The sequence below is a fragment of the Myodes glareolus genome, chromosome 6 (genome assembly GCF_982192425.1).
Source record: "Myodes glareolus chromosome 6, mMyoGla1.1, whole genome shotgun sequence".
Lineage (NCBI taxonomy): Eukaryota > Metazoa > Chordata > Mammalia > Rodentia > Cricetidae > Myodes > Myodes glareolus.
The window spans coordinates 15,298,092-15,322,407 of NC_142031.1; the positions used below are offsets into that span (position 1 = coordinate 15,298,092).

At 50.5% G+C, this 24,316-nt stretch overlaps 1 protein-coding gene across 11 annotated transcripts in view; it reads right to left on the reverse strand.

Moving 5' to 3' along the window:
• Positions 1-3,700: 3,700 nt before the first annotated feature.
• The window catches only part of Ubr4 (ubiquitin protein ligase E3 component n-recognin 4), a 111,544-nt gene continuing 90,928 nt past the window's right edge, over positions 3,701-24,316 (reverse strand). For 8 of the 11 annotated variants that reach the window (XM_085690372.2, XM_085690381.2, XM_085690375.2 and 5 more), the window contains 16 exons: positions 23,771-23,858; positions 23,194-23,321; positions 22,301-22,408; positions 21,734-21,853; positions 20,961-21,151; positions 20,354-20,527; positions 19,938-20,037; positions 16,593-16,811; positions 15,608-15,721; positions 14,381-14,523; positions 13,836-13,997; positions 12,703-12,897; positions 10,403-10,627; positions 7,420-7,510; positions 6,599-6,761; positions 3,701-4,066 (listed from right to left, as the gene is read on the reverse strand). In XM_085690372.2, coding sequence (XP_085546498.2) covers positions 4,002-4,066; positions 6,599-6,761; positions 7,420-7,510; positions 10,403-10,627; positions 12,703-12,897; positions 13,836-13,997; positions 14,381-14,523; positions 15,608-15,721; positions 16,593-16,811; positions 19,938-20,037; positions 20,354-20,527; positions 20,961-21,151; positions 21,734-21,853; positions 22,301-22,408; positions 23,194-23,321; positions 23,771-23,858 — 2,286 coding nt within the window. In that variant the 3' untranslated portion in view covers positions 3,701-4,001. The remainder of the gene's footprint in view (positions 4,067-6,598; positions 6,762-7,419; positions 7,511-10,402; positions 10,628-12,702; positions 12,898-13,835; positions 13,998-14,380; positions 14,524-15,607; positions 15,722-16,592; positions 16,812-19,937; positions 20,038-20,353; positions 20,528-20,960; positions 21,152-21,733; positions 21,854-22,300; positions 22,409-23,193; positions 23,322-23,770; positions 23,859-24,316) is intronic. The other 3 variants (XM_085690382.2, XM_085690378.2, XM_085690376.2) reach the window with 1 other exon arrangement.

Below are 24,316 nucleotides of genomic sequence, written 5' to 3' on the forward strand. Positions count from 1 at the left end.
CCAGAAACCTGGTTCCCAGCGTGAGGTCAGTTAACCTTTGGCTGTGGCTGCCACACCTGCCCGCCAGGCTCTTGGCCAAGCCCTGGCTCCTGAAACCACTGGGAACTGGGACGATCTACATCCGTGCCTAGACAGACAAGGAGCTGGGCTCAGACAGGTGGCACAGAGCTGAATCTCACTGACAAGCTGTGCCGCCTTGGGCAAGTGAGCTGGGCTCTCTTCAGGCTCCTCCTTGAACCAGGAGCAAAGAAAACCTAAGGATTAGAGACCATCTCAGGCGCAGGGCTTAGAATACTGCAAGGTCCCCAGATTCCTAAAGCCATCAACAGTCTGATGGTGTCCGGACTTGCAGAGACTGAGGACAGCAAGAGTGGTTGGAGCCACAAGGGCACAGGAACAGGAGGTAGGATGAAGCTCAGAGAGCAACAAGCACAGGACCCCACCCACATCCCACAAGGTGGTGGTCACTTTCCCACAGATGTTTCCTTGGTTCCCCCCATGTCCTGGGACCTCATCTCTGTCCTCTCTGGCTCTGTCCCAGGAAGCTCCTGAAGGGGACAGCCCCACCCTCCTGCAGCAGGAAGTCATGGTTCCCACAGCAGTCTGGGTTCATAGGAGGCTGGAAGCAGCGATCCGTATTGGGCCCGGGAACCCAGTGTAATAGATGAGGTGAGCTGGGGACACTGTACTTTTAGTGGCAGTTTATTTACTTCTCAGAACACTGTCTTGTTTCTGCACCCCTACCTCTTCTCGTGTCTCTCCTTTGGTTCACAGTGACAATCTTGAGTGCTGCTTCAGTCCTCTGTGCCCAGGTCCCCCACGGTAAGGGGTGGGTACTCAGACAGTCCCTCTCCCCCTCTGCCCACTATCCCCAGTCCTAGACAGACAGGGCCAAAGCAAAGGGACACAGACTGCTGGTAGTGGGGTCTTCTACTGGGCTGGACCAAGGAGTCTTTGGGGGGGGGTAGTGCCAACAGGATGAGCGGCGGAGGTGGCCCTGCGTCTACACATGCCTGCTTCCTAGTCCGGCCTCTCTGGGCTTGCTGCGGAGGCCATTGGATGAGTGGCAGCCAGACCTTGGTCAGGGAAGGGAGGGGTCCCACCTGAGGCAGGAAACAAAGACCAGCAGAGGCAGGACTAAAGCCAAACAGACATCAGCTGGGCAACTGAGCTCTGCTGGCTGTGCGTGTGCACACACGTCCAACAGTAATAGTAGTGGGGTACCCCAATCTGTGCACCTGGTAAGGGGGCTGTCTCCCTCTTGGAAGCTGACGCACTGAAGACACCTGCCTGGTACAGCACGTGCGGCAGAGTCCACACCAACCGAATCCTGGAATGAACAAACGGATGTGGAGTAATGACTTCCCTCAGCTCTCATGTCCCCAGCAGGCAAATGTCCTTTGAGACACCACTGTCATTGCCCAACTCAAAGATGGTGCCAGAATGAAGGCAGAGCCTGGCCCAGGCCTAGTGGGATGGGGGTTACACAGCCCTCTCCCAATCTCAAACAGGGTCGTGTACTTGGAGAGCTAGAGGCCAGAAGGGCTGTGGGGGTGATGGTAACAGGGGCTTGAGCAGTGCGAGAAGGGCCGATGGCCTTCCTGCCGAATGACTTCGGGGACTTAAGGCTACAGACCTCTCTCCCTTGGGACCTGCAGCGGAGCACCATGGCCCCAGGAAGGAGAGCCAGCTCACCTGGTGTCCCCCATTGTTCCTGCTATGGGACACAGGTGTGGGAAGGCAGCCTGTTTTCCACTACTGTTTAGGCACAGCCAAGGCCTGGCCCCAGAACCTGGCACGGACCTGCAGGGCTGCCGTGTCAGCAGCTTGTCTGGGATGGTGCAGAACCACTGGGTAGTGCCCTTGAGCAGACACCTAGGAAATCAAGACAAACGGGCTGGGCCCAGAATCCTTGGAGGCCTTGTAATATGCATTCTGTGGTAAGTGATGACATGCTACTTAAGCCAAGAGCAGGCTCTGGAGTGAGGGTGGAGGCTCCACTGTAGACCCAAGCATGTGTCAGCTGTTGTTCAGCAAGCCTGGTCCCTGGCTCAGGCTGGCTCTTGATTCTGTTAAGGACAGACCAGCCAACAGCTGAGGGTGTTAAAGAAATCTTTGAGAACGTCGTCGAGAAGGGAAACCGTTTCCGACAGAAGTCCCTACTGTTGACCCATGTCAGAAACACCAGTGAGAAGGAAAGCGATGCTCAGCTCTGAGAACTCTGCTCTGCCTGGCTCCTCAGCTGGGGACTCAGTTGCTCCAGTGCGGCTTCCCCAGTCTCTGTGGACACTGTGAGTGCTGTTTGATTTGCACTGCCTTGCTCTTTATTGGCTATTCATTACTTCCTAAGCTCACTTAAACCCAAAGCATGGCTACCGTAGGTTGTTCTCCCGCTGGGACAGAACAGGCCTTCGCAAGAAATAATAAAAAGCAGGAGGGATCTTGTAAAGAGTGTTGGTGACTCTTTCCCTCTCTGCAGGCTTTGGTTAACCTTCTGAAGGTGCTGCATTAATATGAGGTGTGACCATAAATGTGGCTTGGCCTACAGCCAGTCCCCATCTGCACTGCAGCCCTTGTCCCACATGAAGTTGCTTCACTTGTTTCCCACCAAGTGACAGGATGGTGGCTGTCCCCTCTCCCCAATTCCTGAACTGAGTCTCTGGAGTCCAGCAGGGCAAGAGTCTCTAAGGGGGAGACCCCACTACTCAAAGCCAAGGTTTCCATCCTCCTTGCTGAGCCCACCCAGGCATGGAGGTATATACAGCTGGTGAACAGGCCCTCTTCCAAGGGGAGCTACTGTGTTGTTCTTCCAGGACAGGCAGGTGATCCCAGCCCTGGGTGGTTGCCAGTCCTCTTTCATAGGTGAGACGCCTACAGAGGCACCTAGGCGTTAGAAGAAGGCAGGGAAGCCAGATCCAGCTGTCCCAGGGCTAACTCATCCCTCAGTGTGCTTGTCTGGTCTGCCAGGGCCTCGGAACAGTACCCAAACCAATCCTGCTGTTAGGTCTGAGCACAGTACTTCCGCTTTGTGGCTGCAAAGGCTCTGGGGGAGTAACATGGTGCCTTGGCTGTGGAAGGCTTCCAAATGGAACTGAGGCAGCACAGGTCCACATGGTCTGGTCCAGGGAGTGAGCCTTGTGAACCAGACATTCAGAGGCGCTGATGTCACCCAGAGCCTTTGGTTGAGTGACCCTCTAGAACAAAGGAGATGAGAGCAAGCCAGCTCTCCTTCCCCACAGGGCTATGATTCAGCCTTTTGCTGAAGTCTGGGAAAGGCTCTGGGGAGTCCAGGAGGTAGGGAGCAGGTCTCAGAGGCACCACACTGGTCAACTGAGGTCCCAGTTGGGGACTTGGGGTGCTGGGTGATGAAACAGGCTCTTTCTTCACACAGCTGCTAGGGAGGACAGGCAGAAAAGAGGCCTAGCAGTGGGAATAGCTATTCTTGCCATCTTGAGTCTTCCTGGGGTCTCTCCTCTCTGCAGGGCAGTCAGCAGGAGACTGTCAAATGTTTTCAAGGCTTTTGAAGAAGATGCTGACCAGGGCCTGCTTTGCTGAGCCCTGTTTTGGTTAAGGACTAGAAAATCATCTCCCCCTACTCCCTCCCCTGAGAAAGCAATTCAAATTCGGCAGTCTTCCTGGCACATCACCACAAGGCTGAGAGCTCACTGGAGAGCACTGGGCAAGCAGCAGCCAAACCCCCTTTCCAATGTGTACCAAGTCATTCATTTATTTCAAGATGTGCACACTTGAGCTGGCTGGGACAGCTCCTAGGTATGTATAGGTCCTTCAATGGCTTGGGCTACAAACAACTTCATAGCCAATGCAGCACACACACGCCATACAACAGGAAGTCTACAAACCCCAAGCCACTCCGAGAAAAATGAGGGAGGAGAGGGGGTGCTAATGCAGCATCCTTGGGGGAAGTGAATGCACACGGAGGGACGAACGAGGGAGGAAGGCAAGCGAGCTTCGTTTCCGCGATCTCATTTCCATGGGGATTGTCAGGGAATTGAGTTCAACAGGTCCTTTAGGAAGCCCTCTGGATCGGTGACTTCTGACAGAAGACCTGGAAAGCAGAGGCAGAGTGGGAGTGTAAGTGGCACACAGTGCCCCCAGCCCCACTGCATCACAGGTACCTCCTTCACACACAGAACACACTGAGCCCATGCTCTGATGTAACCATTTGCTGGGTTCCAGCAATGGCAGGGAGGTGAGCAGTGTAGCAAATGCACACAGTGATCCAGAAGGGGTGCCAGTCACAATTCCCTGGAACAGAGGATCTCAACCTGTGCAGGGGCCACTGAGGAGGCAACAGATCACAACTCTAAGGTTGTTTATTTTTGGTGGGCTCCCGACCTCAGACTGGCCTCAAACTCACTAAGCAGCTGAGGCCCTCCTCTGAACTTCTGTGCTACCACGCCTGACATAGTCAGTATTGGGGACTGAATCCAGTGCCTCATGCAAGCCAGACAAGCTCTCTTTTTAGTTTAGCCACACTTCCGCCCCAGAGCGGTGACCGGTGTGTGAACATCGTGTCTTTCTTCATTGCCCCCACCTTATTTTCTAAGACAGGTTATTTAGAGTTTGCTGGCTGGCTAGACTGGCAGACCAGCAAGCTCAGCAGGGGTCCTACCACTGGAGCATCTCAGTACCAGAGTCCTACCCACACCTGGTTTCTATGGGTGCTGGGGATCAGAACTCAGGTCCGCATGCTTGTATGGCAGACCATAGCTGAGCTGTCTCCTCGGCCTTAAATTGACCAAAGAGGCAAATGCCAAGAAACGGTCTTGTGGGCTGGAAGGGCAGAACAGGCAGAGAGGCCTCTGGGTTCTTCTGGGCTTCAATCTCACCATACCCCTGGATTCCTAAGCAAGATGCCAGAGCACAGGGGCTCCCTTTCTTCAGTTCTCAGAAAGAGACAGTAGGGAGCCCTCCCTGCCTGCCATGGAGACTAACAGAAGCCTTCATGGTGGAAGAACCCAGTGTGTCCTCTATACCAAGTCCCCAGTCAGTCACCCGATCTCATCAACAGTGCAGAGGAGACACGAAGCCTCAAGTTAAACATGAGCGTCCAAATAAGTCACCTCCAAGCATTTGCAGTAACGGAGGCAAAGCAGCCAGGCTGCTTCTCTTGGCCCTGGAAGTTGTTTGGTTCTTGAATTTGAACAGGCCATGTCTGGTATTTTGGCAGTTTAAACGTCTGAAATATGTGCAAAAGTCTAGAGACTTGCTGCTGCCAGGGCATGTCCAGGTGCCAGGCCTGGAGGCAGCTGAGTCCTTCGCCCCTGCCCACCTCTTCTCACTAGCTCTGAAGTATCATGTGACAAGCACAGGGCCTGAGAACTCAGCTCTGAGCTGCTCTTGGTCCGGATTAACTCTAAGGAAAATGGTGAGCTGCTGCCTAAACAGCCAGGCTGGGAAGACACAGGCAGGAAGATCAAGGGGCTATTAAGTAGGAAACAAGGGAGACTGTGGCAGCTCAGACAGCAGGGCCGGAAACACCATCCCAGGGCACAACCCACACTGGGCCATGAAGAACAGTTGTCCTCAGAGTGTACAGAGCTGGGCAAACAGAAGAGCACATGCAGACAAGATCCCAGGCTTTTAGTGGGTTTCCTTCCCAGAGGACAGAAAGGGAAGAGGGAGAGTTAACAGAAGTGGTCACTCGGCAACAGGGCCCGGGGGACTCCCTCTTGCGTCTGTACACAGTCTCCACAGTGAACACCAGAAGGTCGAGAGGCAGGAGCTGGCCTGGTCCGGCTCCTTTGCTTTGGGCTAGCAGCCTCCCTTCTAAGACAGCACCAGGAGAGGCTGTGACACAACAGTTAGGAACTGAGAGGGGTCATCTAGGTTGATCTTCCCAGACCTGAGCCCGAGTCACGCCCTTTTCAGATAAGAAATCCAAGTAAGTTTCAAAGTATTTGCAAGTAAGTGGCCAACTTGTACAGATGATTTATGGATAGGAGAGAAGGGACTTGAGCTCTGGGAGCTGCGGCACACATGCTCAGATGCTGCCTTCGTGTGCACCCTCAAGGTGCTCCATGCTGACTGTCTATCTACTTAGCACCTGCCCAGCAGCTGGGGCCAAGGAAGACAAGCGCCCTTTCTCCTGTTAAGTCTGAACTGTCACTAAGAGTAGGAACCTCAAAGAGCTTGTCTCTTCTGTGCTACCCATATCCGTCTAACCTCCACAGCCTCCATGACAGCACTGACAGACAAAGGCAAAGCAGAGTAGCCCAGACCACTGAGCTCATGTACCATACACAGGCAGAGGTGGAGCTGGGGAACATGGCACCAGTGTATGCTGCACCGAAGCGCTTTCACCTGTCAGTTGTTTGATTTTTTTGGAGACAGGGTCTCTCTATGTATAACTGACTGTAGTAGAACTTTCTACGGGGACCAGGCTGGCCTCGAACTTTAGAGATCCGCTTGCCTCTGCCTGAGTACTGGGATTAAAGGCAAGTGCCACAACACCCAGCAAGTGGGCTGCTTGAATGAACCCCTCTCCTATGACTGGAAGTGGCTACTGTAGGCCTATTTAACTGCAGTTCTACTGAGTCAGACTTGGGCTTTGCCCCAGAGAAAACTGTGCACTGACCTGCTGCATCGAGGAACTCTGAGAAGGTCTCCACTGGCATGAACTCCTCCTGGAAGGTTTTCAGGGCTTTGTCGGCAGCTTCGTAGATGGGCATGTCATTGTGGCGGATGTACTCGGCCAGAGAGCAGGACCAGCCGCCCTCCGTGTTACTGGTGGGCACCTTCTATAAGGACAGTAGGCCACGGGGCCAGTGAGTAACTGAATGCAGTCAGCGCTCTGCCTCCATCTCAGCCCTGTGGTGAGTCCACCCTACACGGACCTAGACCAAGGAGGCCCGACCTCCAGGGCCTACTGGCCTTAGTTACTATCCACGAGACCCTCTTTGTTTACACAATGCTCCATATGAACCCATAATTTCAACATGGGACTTTCCCACAACTGTATTTCCAAAACCAAGACGACTGGCATCTCTGGCTGGACCATTCCACTCATTAGCACAGGGCTCACCCCATACACTAACTCTCCTAAGACATGTGGGCCCAAGCAGATAGAGAGCAGGACATTCTACTTTAAATGAGGCTATGTCGGGCAAAGAGCAAAGTGTTACGCATGAGCAAGGACAAGAGTGGGAAGGCTGTCAACGTGCTCAGAGCTCACTGCTTGGAGTGTGCATGACAAAGTGGTCTCAGCTGTGAACAGCTGGATGTGCAGGTCTGAGATGAGGGTGCGTACCTCTCCCCAAGTAGAGACCTTTAGCCATCCAAGGGCAAAGCACCCAAAGTTAGTGAGGAGCCTCGGAATGTGGCCACCAATGGGGTTTGGGCAAGGATGCACACATCCCATACCTCTTGGAACTGGTTGGGCCCCGGACGTTTCCTTACCTTAAACATGTTGTAAATGAGATCAACAAGAGCCCAGAAGAGCAGGGAAGAACGGTAGGCAGAATAGTCCTTCACTGCCTTATCTGTTAGCCTAGAAAAGCAGAGCAAAGACATCTGTAAGGGCCCTGCAGAGACGGGACACTGTACTTGGGGACTGATAGTACCCAGAAGCTGCTGCACATGGCCTGAACAAAAAACAGCTGTGGGCAGGGAACCTGGATGCCCTGGCTCCCAGGGCTGCTGCAGGAGCTCATCTGATAGCCTTAGCACTTCCCTAAACTGGGCTATCAGGAACAGGTGGACACAGGTAAACACGGCACCCAAAAGCTCTAACCTAAGCAAACACAAGGATCCCCTGCTCCCTTGTACTTTGCCCTTCACAAGCTCCCAAATGTAATGACGTCTAACAGTGAAGAAGAAAAAACAAGGTTCTAACTCAGGCCATACCTGCCATCGGGAGAAATCTACTAGACAGCCAAATGTATCAAACACGCATTCTGCAGAAACCCAGCAAGCTGATAGGAAATTCGCATTGGGCAACTGTGATATCTAGGACTGCCCAGGCAACCACCCAAATCCTAGGGTAATCTCGGAGCTGCTCAGACACCCCTTTATCTCTAACAAGTGCTGCATGAATTCATCTGAGAGTCTTAGCACTTAGAACACGGGGGCACCTCTGTCAAGGTTCACTGTCTGCAGTAGATATCCCTCTTGTAAGGGGCGATCCCACTGGGCTCTGAAGACTCAGAATGCTCCAGCATAAGGGGAGCATTCATTCATTCATGGCTGTGGAAAGTAAAGGCCAGATGAGCCCTTGTTGTGACTTAAGGTCATCTTCTACATCTCACAACGCTATGGTACATATCCTAGGACCAAAAGACAAGTAGCAGAGTACTCAGCATCAACTAATTTAGTTTAGGGCTTGCCTACCATGAGAGACCAGCCACAACTGCCTTCAGCAGCCGTTTAACTCACAAAAGTCAAGCTTATTGGCATGTGCTTCTTGTAGCCTCTGCCATGTTTCCTTCTGCCTACCCGCTTGAGAGGTGGGGGTGGCACAGCTGTTAATGGTACTGTAAGATGGGCCTAAGGGTAAGAACAACTGTCCAGATACCACGTAAGGGTCCAGTGGAAGCCTAGACAATTTCTAGGCTAAAACACCTGCTGAATCTATTTTGCTGAATGTTAGACATGCAGAGTCATTAGCTTCTCTTGAGCTATAGTCTATACATCCCCCTCCTCAGTATGTGTTGTTGTTGGAAACTGAACTTGGAGTCTCACACATGCTAGGCAAGTGCTCACCACTGAGTTATAACCCTGGCCCTTTAAACTATAGTTTTGTGTATCTGCTATTGCCTCCTACCCCAACCAAAATGTACAGGACTTCAAACAGAACCTGCTGTTAGCAATAGCACCCAATGCCACAAGAGAGACACCTTCTCCATGCCCTTGGCTGAAAGGCCTCTCCTTTAAGGGTGTCTCAATCCAGGGCAAGCCCTCAGCACCTTTTATAATCTGTCTGGCAAACAGCAGGCTTGAAACCTGGACCACAGCCGGGCTTGGCCTTCTGTGTGGCTGTCCTGCTTTGGTGAACATGAGTCTTGGGTGACCCTGCCCAGCTTAATTATTTACAGCTAATTAGGAAAGGTGACTAAAGTGTTACATGGAATGGCAATGCTTGAATGCAGCCCAAGCTGGATTTCCTAATTAAGCCATGACCAAATCAGCTTTTCCTCAACTGCTGGGACAGAAATGAGTTCTACTCTTGGCCAATAGAACAGTTTGGGTGGGTTCAGCCTCTACTCCGTTGCAGAAGCCTGCCTGATAAGCTGTGTGCTATGAATGCAATTTCTGTTTCACTTAACAACATCAGCATCTGAAGACCTAACTTCTGATTTCAAGCAGCTAGTTAACTATTAACACTAGGACTGTTGGGATGCCATGGATGTGATGTGTTTGGAATGGGACAGGAATCCAACTCTACTGCTTCACACTTAGCTCAAATAGGCTTCTATTGGCTGGAATAAAGATGACAGCAGCAAACCGGTCACTCTGGAGGCATGAAGTATCAGAGCTAAAAGAGGAAAAGCCTCAGGTAGCCAATTCAGGTACTGCTGAACCATAGGACATGCCATCACCATGGCTGGAAGGGAGCCGCCTTCTGTTCCCTTCCTGGCCTCTAAGTGCGGAAATAATCCCAGAGTCTAAGCTTACGAGTTCAGAGACAACAGCAGGACCACACAGGGACACCTGGTAGTCCACAAGCAGAAATAAGCTACCAGGCACACACTGTGGTGCAGCTCCCGGAGGGTGGGGGTGAGGGGTGGGGTGGGGAGTAGGGACTACCCAGGGCCACTAAAAACCCATGTAGTGGCTGGGTCTATTCTGTGTGCTGTGACCACTGGGTATTGTCAAAGAGTTTGGGATGAAGGCTCTGATTTCATTGCAGATGGCTTTTCAGATAACCTCCAACTGACTCAAACAGACAATGCAAAGAACTACTGCATGCGCTCCTTGGTTGGTGCACACATGATTCTAAAGAGGGTCTAGAAAGCCTGAGGAAGGTGTGGCAGATGAGACAGGAAGGAAGGAGGACAATCTTTAGTCACTGGACAAGAAATCCCCAGCTACAGCCACACTGAAACCTCCCTAGTTTATACCAAAGCCAGCAAGAGCCAGAAAGTCTGGCTCCCTGGCTTAGCCTTGCTGCCTCACCAGCCATATCCCTTGAAGCCTGGCTGTCTTCCTTTCTGAATTTCCTACAGATGGAAACCTAAACCCACCTTTCCAGTGGCTCAACATGAGACCCAGAGGGGCTCAAACAACTGTCAAACACCAGTCTAGACTCTTACGGTGCCGGCTGGAGCCAGAGTGAGAGACAAGCCAAATGAGCACACCTTCAATAGGCACACATCACATGACAGAGACAGCCTGGAACACGGGAAGACATTAAATGCAGCAGCTTCCCAAAGCAAGCACTGACCTGGTAGCTCCTCCTGGAGCCACTGCCCGGGCATGTGAGGCCACCAGCAGCCTGCGTAGGATCTCCACACGCATGGCTCTCCACTGCTCAGGGGGTATGACATGCAGAGCCAGGATGGTGAAGTAGTGGGGCCCGTCTACTTCGAAGGCGCTCTCCACCCACTTCTCTTTGGGCTGCTCCAGGAAGCCTTGCAGGTTCTTCTCCTCCCGGGACGTTGCTCGGGTTCTAGAGGAAAAGAATTCAGATGGCAGCAGGGAAGGAGCAGGGCCAACCAAGATGGCCCTGAACCATCTTCTGGGTTTGTACTTCCTCCCATTCCCTTCCCTCTAGTAGCACAAGCCTTCTACCCTTTCAGGTCCCTGATTGTCAATTCAACACAGATCCCAACATCTCCTGGCTCTTGGACAGGGCATGGCTACCAACTCTCCACTGCGGACTTGTCATAATTTTTCTGGAAGCGCAGGGAAGGGAGGTGACTTACCAAAGTCACCAAACCAGTGAGCTGTAACAGAGTGGAAGAGTAGGTTCCCTGACACGGGCAACAGCCCACCTTCTCCATGAATCCCACTAGGCGGTCCCCAGGCACCCAGGCTCCCTGCTGGGCTGTTTACTTGCAGCATGTCCTCCCTCCCCGTCACCAGCAATTTCTTCTGGGTGGGCAGCTGTGTGCCAATGACCACAGCACACTGACTGCCAGGCATGGTTCTCAGTTCTGCACGTGATTTATCTCATTTAACAGGCATAAATAGCCTGTGAGACAAGAGCTGCCTGTCTAAATGTACAGGAGAGTAAGCTACAATACTAGGATCTAAGCACCATGCTAAGCAAAGACTAGACTGAGGCCCCAGGCCTGGTTCTAGAGACTGTCATCAACTCTACCCCCTTTTCATGAAAAAGTCTTGCCAGTGGCAGGACCCACACAAAGAGGCCAAGACTTTCCAGCAGTGCCCCTATAACCTACTGGTGATCATCTATGAGGGGAAGGCAAAACAACAAGAACCCAATGTCCAGGCTGCAGGCAGCACAGCCATAGGGATGCAGGAGGATGGTGCAAAAATACCCTGTGTCTTTTCGCTCCTACAAAATGGGCATGCCCAGAACCAACTGGAACCCCAACTAACTCTCCATCCCTGGGGGTAACCTCAGACTTCTGGCCATGGCAGGTTCTTCTCAGGTTCAGGTGTGGCTCACTAGTACAGCACATTTGCTCTTGTGTGTAAACGTCCCATCAGAGGCCCAACTGCCTTATGACCAAGCTCACGCCACTATCCAATGGCTAGCAAAGGAAGCAGCCTATGGCTGAGGAGGCCCTGCCTGCCCAAGGAGACAACAACAGAGCTGACAACTGAAGTCACCAGTTCCATCTAGCTGGATCAATCCTGGGAAGTGTTTTCCTCACCGGGTCTCTGCCTGAGCAGCCCACTCTAGCTTATGGCTGCCAAGAGGCATGTCTCTGCAAAACCCACAGCCTTTGTCAGGGCCCCAAGAACACTGGCAATTAGCACAGATGGGGCATGCAGCAGGGTTCAGACAGTAGAATGCCTGTGCTGCTGGCAATGCCAGGTGTCTCTCTCGACAGCCTGGGCATTTGGCAGATGATGTCATGTGCTATGAAGAGCCCTGCCCTGCAATTTAACAAAGAAGCCTGCAGTCTCAAGGTCAGACTTTATCTCACAAGGAAATGGGAAGAGAAAACTAACTGTCCGTGGAGAAAGGACAAGAGTCGACTGACTGCCTTGGTACCTACCTCAATAGTATGGTAGTGGCATGGGAGGACTGTGCCCAGCCTTTCCACGGCTACCAGCTCTGCCTACTAAAGTCACGGATCTCAGGAAGAAAGGTCTGCAGGCAGGTCTGTACCCAGCCAAATACAATCCAAGAGTGCAGGCACAGAAATACCTTAATGTGCTTCTAAGCCTGGCTGCAAGTGGGAGGGCTTCTGCCCCCTCGGAGGGCCTCTTTGATACTCCATTTCCAGCACCACAGACACAAACAGTTCTTTCTTCCCTGCCTCATTCCTGTTCAGTTGCTTTCCCAATATTCAACCCCCTCCAGCCCCATCCTTGCCAGAAGCATTACTGACGGGCTAAGAAAGCTAGTGTTCCATTGGTGCGGCAGCCTCCATCCAACCGGAAGCCTATAGCAGCTATATCCATGTGCTCTGACTAATGACATGATGTGACCCTCAGAACAGTGAATTAAAAACCTTTCTTCAGTAAAGGCTGGGGGATCTAGCTAAGCAGAGAGGGACAAGGAGTGTCAGCCAAGGTAGTATCTGGGGCCACAAGGTACTGACGTACGTGTTCAGGACGTAAAGCACGGTGTGAATGATGTATGGGATCAGGTGGATGTTGCTCTCCCGGCCGCCCCCACCGGTGTCTGCACTGAACGACTGCTCCATGGCGAAACGCAGGAAGAGTAGTTTAATGTCATGGATGTTGAGCTGGTACGTGGGTTCCCGCTGGCCCGTACATTCTTGGAGGTAAGTATTGTGCCTAGGGAGAAGCAGAGCCAACATGTCATGGAAGCCAGACTCCTAGAAAAACCCTGGGATGGGGTGCAGAGCTCTCTTTCTGGTCACCCTGGTCTGCTGACTGCAGAGGTCAAGTGGGGGCTTCAGATCAGACCTTAGGACATTGCTGCCACTGGTGCTGCTGTGACTGCATGTGATCTCTCAATGTGGGTAAGACGCTCATTTCTTAACTGAGGGATGCCATGGCCACAGGTGATGACACATTACGGAGAAATGTGAACTTACTCATTCTAGTGACAAGGTGATTTATCCTTAAGAAGGATCTTTTCACTCTCCAATATGTTGTGCTTTTTTTTCTTCCTAAATTAATATCCATTTGATTCTGTCTCTTATTAACTGAATGGCCCTGGGTAAATGACTCCGCTTATAGCCCAGATTACTCATATGTGCAGCAGTAACACAGTACACACCTGAGTATGCTATCTACCATCACTGTCATTACTGCCGCCAAGTCTGATGTACTTTATACCCCTGGGCTTTAAACTAGAACTCCACGTGGCCTCACAAACATACAAGGACCCCAGAGAAGCTTCAGCTATTGCAGTCTAGTATGTGAGAACAGAGAGGCCTTAGAAGGAACTCCCACCCCACCCCATCCTATCCCACCCCACACCCAGGAGCTTTCATAATTTAAACACTAGAGTCATAGACCAGAGAAGTGAACTTTGGAGATTCTGGTCTCGAGGACTAAGTTAGAGGTTCTGGGTGTTACAGGAGAGCTAATGAAAAATCTTGCATGGAACAAGAAACCAAGGAGGCTGGTTTTGCTTCAGCAGGTCACTTTACTCAGTCCTATCTGCTCAGAGCAATTCTGTGGTCTGTTAGCACAGACAGACATGGACGCCCAATGAAGTGCCCAGGAAACTGCCCCTTTCCATGATGAAAACACTCAACACTCACCTTGCTAAACACGTGGCAAAAGCTGATTCAGGGACGTGGGGGCCCCAGACTGGAAGAAGCCCATTGCACTTTGTGTTGGCGTTCTGCAGGGCAGCACTCTCCCACTCTTCCCGGCCTCTAGCCAATCTGGATGGGGACAGGGAGGAGAGCAGGGACAAGTAACTGCTGGGATTACTCTGGTAATGAGACACCTGGGTGCTGAGGGCTTGCTAACACTAGCCCTGTCCCTAGGGAGAGAATTAGCCATTTGTAAACTTCTAGGTAAAAGTCTGCTCCATTAATTCAGGCAAATAGGACTGCTTCGACCAGCCTTGGCCAAGGCCAAACATCCAAAGTCAAACACAGTTTCTCACAAGGTAAGTACAGTTCATGGGTCTATGGGGGCTAAGGTAAACACCCTACTGCTTGGACAGAAGAAAAGCAGGCTTCAAGCCCCAGAGTTAGTAACTCCAGCCCAGCAGCCCAGGACCTGAGCGGTGGCCCACTCATTTGAAGCAATACAAGTCCAGGCCGGCTAGAGCCATTCTGCAAGAGCCAACACCTACCTGACGGCAGCTAGGTGACAATCGTAGTGCACAATGTTGAAATGGGACACAGTACTGTAGCCCTGCTGCTTCCGGGGCTTGTTCTCCATCTCCTCCAAAGCTACCCGCTTGGTGAAGGTATAAATGCCTAAGACCTTTGTGGGCTGCAAGAACAACACAGAATTGGGGAGGCGGTGAGGGGAAATTCCCAGCCAGCCTATGCAAGGAAGTGACAAGGTGTGGGGAACTGAGCATCTCCTTTCAGATGGGAAGGTGGTCACTCTGGTGTCAGCATCATTTGCTGCCATAAACTCATGTGAGGCTCAATTTCTCAAGGATGTCATGAAAGCCCCATTGTGGATTTAACAGAAACCTAGCAGACCCCAGTATCCTACTCTTGAACTTCCAGAACTGTGAGCTAAATAAACTTTCTCCCCCCCCCCTCTGTGTGTGTGTGTGTGTGTGTGTGTGTGTGTGTGTGTGTGCGCGCGTGTAGTTCTAGGAATGGAAATTAGGGCCTTGTGTATGGCAGGCAAGCATCCTACCACTGAACTACACTCCCAGCATCAAACCTCTGTTCTTATAAAAATAATTCGGTGTCAGGGTGGGGGTGGGGGGGGCAGAGATTCCAGCCTATGCCATCTCTGCCTGTGCTTCATCTATCTAGAAGGGAATATACAGCGTTTCCATGGCCACAACTTCACATCAACCGGGACACTGGCTCTTCCACAGTTTAGGAGCAAAGCAGGGCTAAAGAGGAAGAGGTCTCTCTCAGTACTGTCAGAAAGCAAACATGCCACCTCTCCACTGCTCCTTTCAGGTGTCGCCTCACTTGGACACATAGAAAGTGGGGCTCTAACTGCTCACAGTTGTCCTGAACAGAAGCAATGCAGTATGACCTGAAGTCCCCAGGCCTGGGATTAACAGAACCTCAGCTGGAATTCTGGCTTTGCCACGTGCCCTACTCATCAACTGGGGCCTTTAACAGGGTTTAAAGACAAATGCCCTGGCACTGATAGAGGATGCCAAAAGGTGGTCTCTTCAGGTGCCAAGGATGCCCACCTAGATCAGTTTGCCTTCCTGCCTACAAGGCTAGCTAGCTAGCAGCTGGCACTGGTGTCAGTCCCTAAAGCACAGCTTATCTTAGTACAAAATGGCTTGCAGGAAACTAGCATGTCTAGACATAGAGCCAGGCTGTGCTACTAACAGCCAGAGCATGTGCAGCCATGTGCTGCCCAGCAGCCTTACCTGGAACTTGTATCCCTCCCTGCAGATGCAGCATGTGAGGCCTGGCTCCTCTATTAGCTCTTCCATCTGCTTCAGGAGTGCAGTCTTGGTTACCACCTGGCCCTTTTCATTTGTCTAGAAGAGAACACAGGCAACATGTCATAAGAGGATTCTCACATGCCTCTCACCCTGGCTTGAGATAACCACACACAGACATAAAGGAATGCTGTGTGGAGAGAAGAGCCCTTCTACTGTGCTGAGAGGGGTGGAACTGGGGCCTTGTCAGCCTCAGCAAGCGGCAAGTGCTCTACCTTTAGGCTACACATCTGCTGTCTCCACTCACTCCTATTGAGGGAAAGCCCTGGGATTCGTTCAGAGCATCAAAGCAGAGGACACCAAGCAGTGGGAAGCTGGCATGTTGCCACGTTACCACTTGCTACCACAAAGCCCCTTTGGTCTGTGCCAGCCACGACTCGGCTGCCAAGGGCTGCTGTGTTCTGATCATTTACTGTCCCCAGCAAGGATCAAACTGCTGACACATGAGTTTGCTTGTTAACACAAGGTTCTTCCAGGGCCACCATTTCCTCCAAAGTAGGACAACAGAGCCCTCTATATCAGTCCTTGTTTAAAGTCCTGTCCAAAGTTAGTAGCTATGTGCCATGGCCAATGTGCTTCACTTTCTTTATCTGGAAATGGGTATAATGATGTCAAGCCACAGGACCACTTGATATATTATATATGAATATGAGGTCTGGTAGTATCTGGCATGCAGCAAATCCTGGATATACAGTAATTAGTATCTTTACTTTTACTGTTTGCATAAACCTGCCAGGTCAGTTTTCTTCAAGTCTCCGAATGTAGTATGGCAGTAGCCACATCTGGAAGAACCCAACACTGCTACCTCTGCTTCTCCCCTGTGCAGTCCTCCCACCATCATGCCCAGCTCTCCTGGGAAGCACATTCATCTGCTGTGAGGTTCCTTGTCCACTTAGAGAGGGAGCTTTACCGTCATGCCCAGAGTGCCGAGAGCCTTCTGCCTCATAGCCATGGCCATGCGCTTCTTCTCTGCTCGGGTCTCCCTGCGGGCAGCATCAATCTTCTTGTTTACATCAGGGTGTTCTCGCAGGGCCTCCAGCAGGTTCTCAGCCAGGGTCCCAATGCCCTCATCGCTGGATACCTGCTCTAGTTTATGCAGGTTTGTGATGGAGTCTGTTCCAATCAGAACCTGCAAAGAGAGAATCAGTGAGATGTATGTATCTAGTTACAGAGGCAGCTCTAAGCTACTGAGGGAGCCTGTTATCCAGGCCCAGTCAATACTTCACAATCAGTCCAAGTGCACAAGTTTGAGTCACTGGCTTCACAGAGGTCAGAGCCTGAGATTCTCTATTGCAAAAGATGCGAGTGGGAGATTTGGCTTTGTCAGGGACCTCTAGCTAGCTACTCCACTCATGTCCAGTATTCTCACACAGAAAACAGGGACAGTGTAAGGATGGAAGGTGAGGCAGCACGTGAAGCACTGTGGACTGTGCCTGGGAAGGAGAAGCCAAAGAGAGCTGCTCCTGCTAAAAACAACGGGGCACCTGGCAGGGCCTGTGCAGGAGCACCCTGGGGCAGAAGCCTGAAGTCACAGGAACTCCCATAGTTCTGCAAATGGGTGCCTGCAGCCATCAAGCTGGTGGCAGTCCTCCTAGTCTACAAGATACTAGAGGCAAAACTCCAGCACGCAGGAATGAAGACGACAAAAAGTTAAACGGCTATCAACCCTGGGCTTGGGATAGCTGGCTTCAGGGCCCTGCGGCACCACTGAGATGGGAGCTGAGGCAGGTGCAGGGAGAAAGGCCTCCAGGTGAGCTCGGTGGGTAGTCTCACTGAGGTACTGAAAGCCTCACCATCACAAGTTAGTTAGTGGTGGGGTTTACTCTGTGTGATGAAAAACGGAAAACAATAGAGCCAACTTGAGAGGCGAAAGCCTGAGTTGTCTGCCTCAGATCACTCAGTAACTCATAAATCTGCCCTTCCTACATGAACACTGCAAACTCACACCTCAGCAAAATTGCATGTTATCTCATGCCTTGTGCTCCTAAATGCTGAGTGAGCCCATGTTTAAGACCTAGCAAACTTTTCCACAGACACCCACACCCCAAACTCAACACCCTAAGTGTTTACTGTGAGCGTGCATGTGCGTGCACGGCAGATGTGTGAGAAGTAGGAGTAGGGAAACCACAAGGCCTTGTCCACACAAAACTCACAAACAGGAAGGGTGTCTCATACGTGCAAGAATTGTTCACCATCCCTCCTCTCTCACCCTCAACCTTGTCCATCTCCTCTGATGGAACAACCATTCTCTTCATCACTGAACCAAAGGACTGGGCAGAGTTCTAAAGCTGCCAAGCCCTTTCTCTTTCCAAATCCCAGTTAAACAATTCCCAGGTCTCTGCTGAGTCCATTCACTTAGTTGCTCGAGCTACCACTGGATCATGACAAAAGCCCACCACACGTTCTTCATCTTTCTAACTTCTTGCAGCAAACATGTCACGCCTTGGAGGGAGCTCCACACTCCTAAGCCGAGTATGGTGGTGCACGCCTGTAATCAGAGCACTTAGGAGCTAAGGCAGGAAAATGGCTGGGCTAGCCTGAGCTTCACAGGGAAGACTTGGCCAGCTAGCACTGCACAGTACTAAGATGCATGAAAAGCCATCACATTTTGCCTTTGGTCAAACCACAGCTTTTCCTTGGTATACTTTGCAAAATAAAGCTGTTACAAAGAAGTGGAAACAATGTGTGCAAACTCTTACCATAAAGGCCTATCACCTGTGGCTATCTGCTGGACTGAGACAAAAGCTAGCAATGACAGAGATTTGAGTAAGACCTTCACTGTAAATGACTGAGTCACTATACTTCTGAGGTGAGTTATCAGAACAGGCTGCCAAACAAGAATGCACCCTGTAGTCAATGCAGAACATTATAAAAGCAAAATAATTAACTCTATGGATTCTCAAAACTCAGCATTAAACCTTTTATCATCTACCTAGAAAATGGCGTGATACAAGAGCCATTTCATGCAAAAGACCTGTACAGATGAAGCACGAGGAGGGCAGTGTAGCATCATTAGCCACTGGGGAAATGCAAGTCAAAACCACAGCCACGCAGCACTGCACTCAGCAGCACAACCAGAGTAAAAATAGCCAGCAAGTGCGGCAAAGACGAGAACTGGGCCACTTATGCACTGCTGCCAGAAATGTAAAACGGGCCTGCTACTTCAGGAGAGTCTGGCAACTTCTTTTTATAACTGCCGTGTGTGATATGTCAATGTGTGCGTAGGCACGTGTGTAGGGGACAGAGGAAAACTGTCCAAGCCAGTTCTCTCCCTCCACTCTTGTATGGATACTGGAAAGTAACTCAGAAGGTCAGGCTGGCACGGCAAGTGTTTTTACTACTTACTGAACCACACTGCTGGCCTGGCAGGTTCCTATAAACTAAACGTGTAGGTACTAACCAGTCAACAACTACCCACCAGCTACTACCCCACTAGCTACACACTTTTGGGCATTCCCCCAGAAAATAAAAACATTCAAACAAAACCTGTCCCTGAATTTCACAGCAGCTTGGTAAGGAGTGCTCCAAATGGGAAATGACTCGTTGTCCTTTAACAGGAGGATGGGTACAGACTGGGATGTATCGCTATGGTAGGACACTACTCATGAATAGTAAGGACACAAAACATGTGCAATGACCCAGAAAAAGCTTCAAAAAATCCTGACGAATGGAAAAAACAATCCCAAGCTTACATGGTCCATGGGTCCACCCTCATGGAAATGGACCCCATTACAGAAATGGAGAGCTTAGCAAGGGTCTGTGGGAGGGGCACAGAGGAATGTGGATATTATGCAAGGGCAGAAGAGGGACTCAGTACTAAGTGCACTGTTGGTTTTAATATATACTGAAGTTCAGCAAGATGCTTCTCCAATGAATCTACAGCCCGAGAATCTACAGCTTTCTAAAATGGGGTGGAAAGAAAATTTGGAGCCCACATCATCCTCATGGGACAACACATGGAACAACAGGGTGGAGAGGTCAGGAGTGGGACACAAAGCTCTCAGCTGCCTGAGGCAGAGCAGAAAACAGTGGTGATGAAGTTTCAAACATGCAATGACTGAACAGTCAGCCAGAACGCGTGATTCAACTGCAGCATGCCGAGCCCGCACACTGTCAGACTCACTGCATACAGAGAACCAGAGCAGCTGAAGGTCCTGCCCTAGAAGCCTCAGGCCACAGGGTAAGCCACACCACGGGTGACTTGCTGGTTGTACACAGATGGTTTATTATTTCCTCTTGCTATCTGTCCACTCACCTGAGTGGCAGGGTGCTGCATGGCCAATCCCCGAAGAAGCCTCAAAATAAAAGGCAGAGCAGGACGAGACAAAAACTTTTTCCAGATGTCAGCATCCAAACTGCAAAACAGACAAGAGCACATGAGCAGCCAGGAAGCAACACTGAAAATCTGCTGCCCAGTCTGGCTTGTTCAAACAGGATCTTTCAAGAATGTAATAAGGGGTCAGTAAGGGTAAATCCAACTGAGAAGTCAGATAAAGATGAACACTTGAACAGAAGCAGAAAAAGTCCCAGTACTCTACAGTGGCTGAGTGGCACTGGACAGGTCCCTGAAGTGGGAGGGACACAGGGCACAGAGGAAGCACCACACTCAGATGTTGAGAAAAACGATCATGTATAAGGAGGGGGCACAGAGCCTCAGGAAGGGCGCCTTACTTCTTGGCACTGGGGATATGTTTTTTCATGTAGTCTAGAGCATTCTGAGTGATTCCCTTCTGCAGGATGAGATCCTTCAGCTGGTGCCCGTTGCTGTTGTTCTTGATACCAGCAGCAATTTTGCAGAAGCAATCCAGGAAGACTTTGTCATCCCCACTGTGGTCTTCATCGTACCTAGAGAGCATAAAAGGTCCCAGCACAAAGGCAGAGCTCACATCACCCTCTTGGGTAAAAACTACATGAACCACCTAGAGGATCTAGTCTAAACTCCTACAGGGAAAGGAGACCTCAGACCAGGACCCTGCCACTCTCCCTTCACCTATGCTGTGCCCAAGCCTGCATTGTTCTTTTGCATCTACGGGCTTTTGCAAGTGTAGCTCCCCTACCTAGTCAGGTCTTTCCCCCTGTCATACTCTTCCAGTACTGTTTTAATATAGTGTGATTTGGTGACTGCCACCCCACTAGACAAAGTCCCTTAAATCCTAAATCATACACCCAAAATACTCAACAAAAACCCAGGTTACTCGCTCAGTCTCACAAAGCTAGTTTGGGATTTCTGTGGACATCCCCCCTCCCCAGGCTTCTTGTATCAACTCCAGGCTCATACTTATCGAAGCTGCAGTAAGGCTTGAACCGCTCTACCAAGATCTGCATCTTCTCCACCTCTCCAAAGGACAGGTATGGGATGATACGCAGCAGACCCTGGAGCACACTAGGGTTGGAGCGAACAAAGGTGCTGTTGATCTGGTCTAAGAGCATCACCAGTTGATCCTTGTCACCCGTGAGGAGGAGGTTGCCCTGCAACAGAAGAGGATGGAAGTCAGGATGGTGGCTGTAGCCAAGAACAGACCCCCAAAGTCAGCCACTCTCACCAGACAGAACTGTTCTGTTCTTTAGTCCTTGCTAAAACTATAAGGATTTCCACTGTTGAATTTCCAAGCTGCTGTGATGGCTCTCAGATGGCCACACTACACCAATGCAACATCCTGCTCCCCAGGAGAATGGAGACTGCTAGACACTCCTGGAGTCCACAGGCCGCCTAATCACCAACCCCAGAAGAAAGTAAGTCCAGGTGCAGACGGGAGAGACTGCAGTGTAGGGCTGCACCAGTCACAACCCCTCTCAACTATAAAGTGAAGGGCTAAACTACGTACTGCCTATTTATCTAGGTCATGCCTGGGTTCCATGAATGAGCACCTTCAGACTGAAAGAACATCCTTGGCAGTTTTGTTCCCCCTGAATGCAAAGGTCTCAGACTCAGTACAACAACATCACCCTGATTAGAGCCCTGGTCATTCCCAACATGAGTTCAGCCAGCTTCAAACAAACCCATTGTTGGTTCCCAGTGTCTTTGGGCAGAGGGACCAGGCCCCTACTCACCTTGTCCTCACTCAGGGGCTCTGCATTGGACTCATCTAGAATGATCTCCATGATGCTCAGCACCTGCTCAGCCACAGCAGCTCCTCCACTGTCCTTGCTCTCTTGTTCAGCTACCAGAGCCTGAAGGAGGAGGCCCAGTGATTCTCAGGACACAACCACAGCTACTCACTACCTCTGCTGTCTTTCATGGTCTTAAAGTCCAGAGTGTGTGTGTGTGTGTGTGTGTGTGTGTGTGTGTGTGTGTGCGTGCACGCGCGCCCAAGTGTACATGTGTGCAATGCATATCTGAGAGGGAGACAGTGGAAACGAGATGTTCTGGGCCTCATTCTTGGGTGCCCTGAGGAAAGAGAGGCACTACTTCCTTGCAGTATTGGGTCTGTTCTACAGACTTCTGCTTCTGGTCTCGACTCTGCACTCAGCAAAGGGACAGGAAGCTCTGAGATGCCACGAGAACAGCATGAGTGTGAGTCACCAGGAGAAGAGAACTGAAGAAGCAGGCCGAGAGTCGAGATCTCTCACTCAGGACTGCCAAAGTCAGTCTTTATCATCTGTGGCCCGCACTCTTACCAAGTTTAAAGTCCCCAGCATGACATTCAGAGTGTTCATTTCCAGTTTAACCAGCTGTTGCCGGTTGACTTTCACCTTTACGCAGTAACTAAACAGCTTCAGCAGCACCTGTGAAGAGAGGCCAGTTCAGAGCCACGAGAGCACCCACGTCTGTAAAATGTGCAAGCATGAGTGTCAAAAGTGTCTAAGAAGACGTCTCAATCAGCAGACATTCCCCCTGCAGTGCAAGGAGAGGTGACCCTTAAATGGCAGGGTCAGGTGGCTGAGCTCCCATACAAGGTTGGCAGCAAGTGGCAACATCTCCAGATTTCTCTCTACTACTCTTACATGATAGCAGTGATGGGGGTTCTTAAAACATTAGTTGGTGTCCCATCATTCTGGGGAAATTAAGCACCCAAGATTCTGAACTAGAAGCAGACAGAACACTCCAACACACGTAGCCTATGGAGGCCAAAGGTCAGGTAGGCCACTTAAATGACACAAGAGTTATTGAACACCCTGGAAGGTAAAGATATTAGTGAAATCTCTGTGGTTCCATTAGAATTCCCTGACTAGTGAGACAGAGGACCCTCCAGGAGAAATCAAAGTCTATTTAAGAGGCAATCATAAAACAACAATGACGACTAATACAAGAGCAGTTTTTAGGGGAAACAGTTATTGGTTCCTCTGATACCTAAAGAGATATTGGAGAAGACTGCCACCACCCTGGTTTTTAGGTGGAGTAGGCCAGAAGGAAAGCAGTAGGAGGCTTAGATGTCAAAAGTTTGGGATAAGCCAGGTTCTTCACTGGCTTGCACTGGTCTCTGCTGCACCACACTGCCCTCTAGTGACAAGTGGCTCAATGATCACAGCTTTGCGTAGAGAGAGCCCCCACCAGACTGCCCACAACTCACTGTTAGAAGGTGGCGTCCCTGCTTAAAATCTTTGATTCCTGCTAGTCTGTTAAGCATGCATTCTAGACCCCCACACTGGGCCATCACACTGGCCATCTTGTATACTTCTTCCTCATCTTCTTCTTCATCTGGAAGGAAAGGGAAATGAAGAGGAGGAGAGAAATTGAAAATCAAAGTAAAAGAATCAAAACACACAACCCTTCCATGGGCTGAGAACATGGCTCTTTCCCAGTATGCAATAAAGGTCATTACTGTGACCTATACGCTCTTACTCCCATAGGAGCCTTGCTCGAAGTGTAAGATAATTAATGTTTTTTTGCTATTACAACAAAGTACAGGCAAATACTTTTTTCAACTGTTTCAAAAGAACAGAGAGCTAAGGCAGGAAGAAATCTGATCTCAAGTCTGCTAACTGCAGCTTGAATGTTTTTATCCCAATCAGGTATCCAAATCAGGCCATGAATGTCTGTCTTTCTTCCCTACAATTGTGATGCAGAGCATAGGCTACCGTCCTTTGGGACACGGCTGCTCTGGCCCAAAGTTCAATATGCAGCACTGTCTATGAAGAGTGCCGTACCTGTGGTGGAGTCCAGGGACTCGATGAACTCCTCAGTGGCATCACCCAGTAGCCCCCGCATTCGATAAACAATCCTCATGGGTTCTCCCTAAGCAAAGAAATTTGGAGAGGTAGACTTAAAAAAAAAAAAAAGTCACCCTTGAACTTGCTCAATGTCGTGGTGATATAAGCCTCCATTTCTCTAACAGTGGAGATGTAAAGCAGTCTAGGTTTCACTTTGTCCAATGTTTACTGTAGGCCTGGCACTGCAGAGATGCAATTCTAGCTGGTGTCATTAAAATGCTAGGTAAGCACTCTGATAACTAGTCCCCAAATGTTTTACTCCGTGCTGAGTCCTGTGCTGATTAGACCTGTTAGACAAGGTTGGACAGCATGCTTGCCTAGGCTAGAAGTCGAGGCCCAATTCTAAGCCTGTGCCCATCACAACAAACAAGTGTATCTAAACCAAAGTGTGTGGTTCAAGTTTCAGGAACAGAGAGCAGGCACATCAGTCCTTCTTATGGTCAGACCACAGTCTTCATTTACCGCACACAATATGGAGGGTTC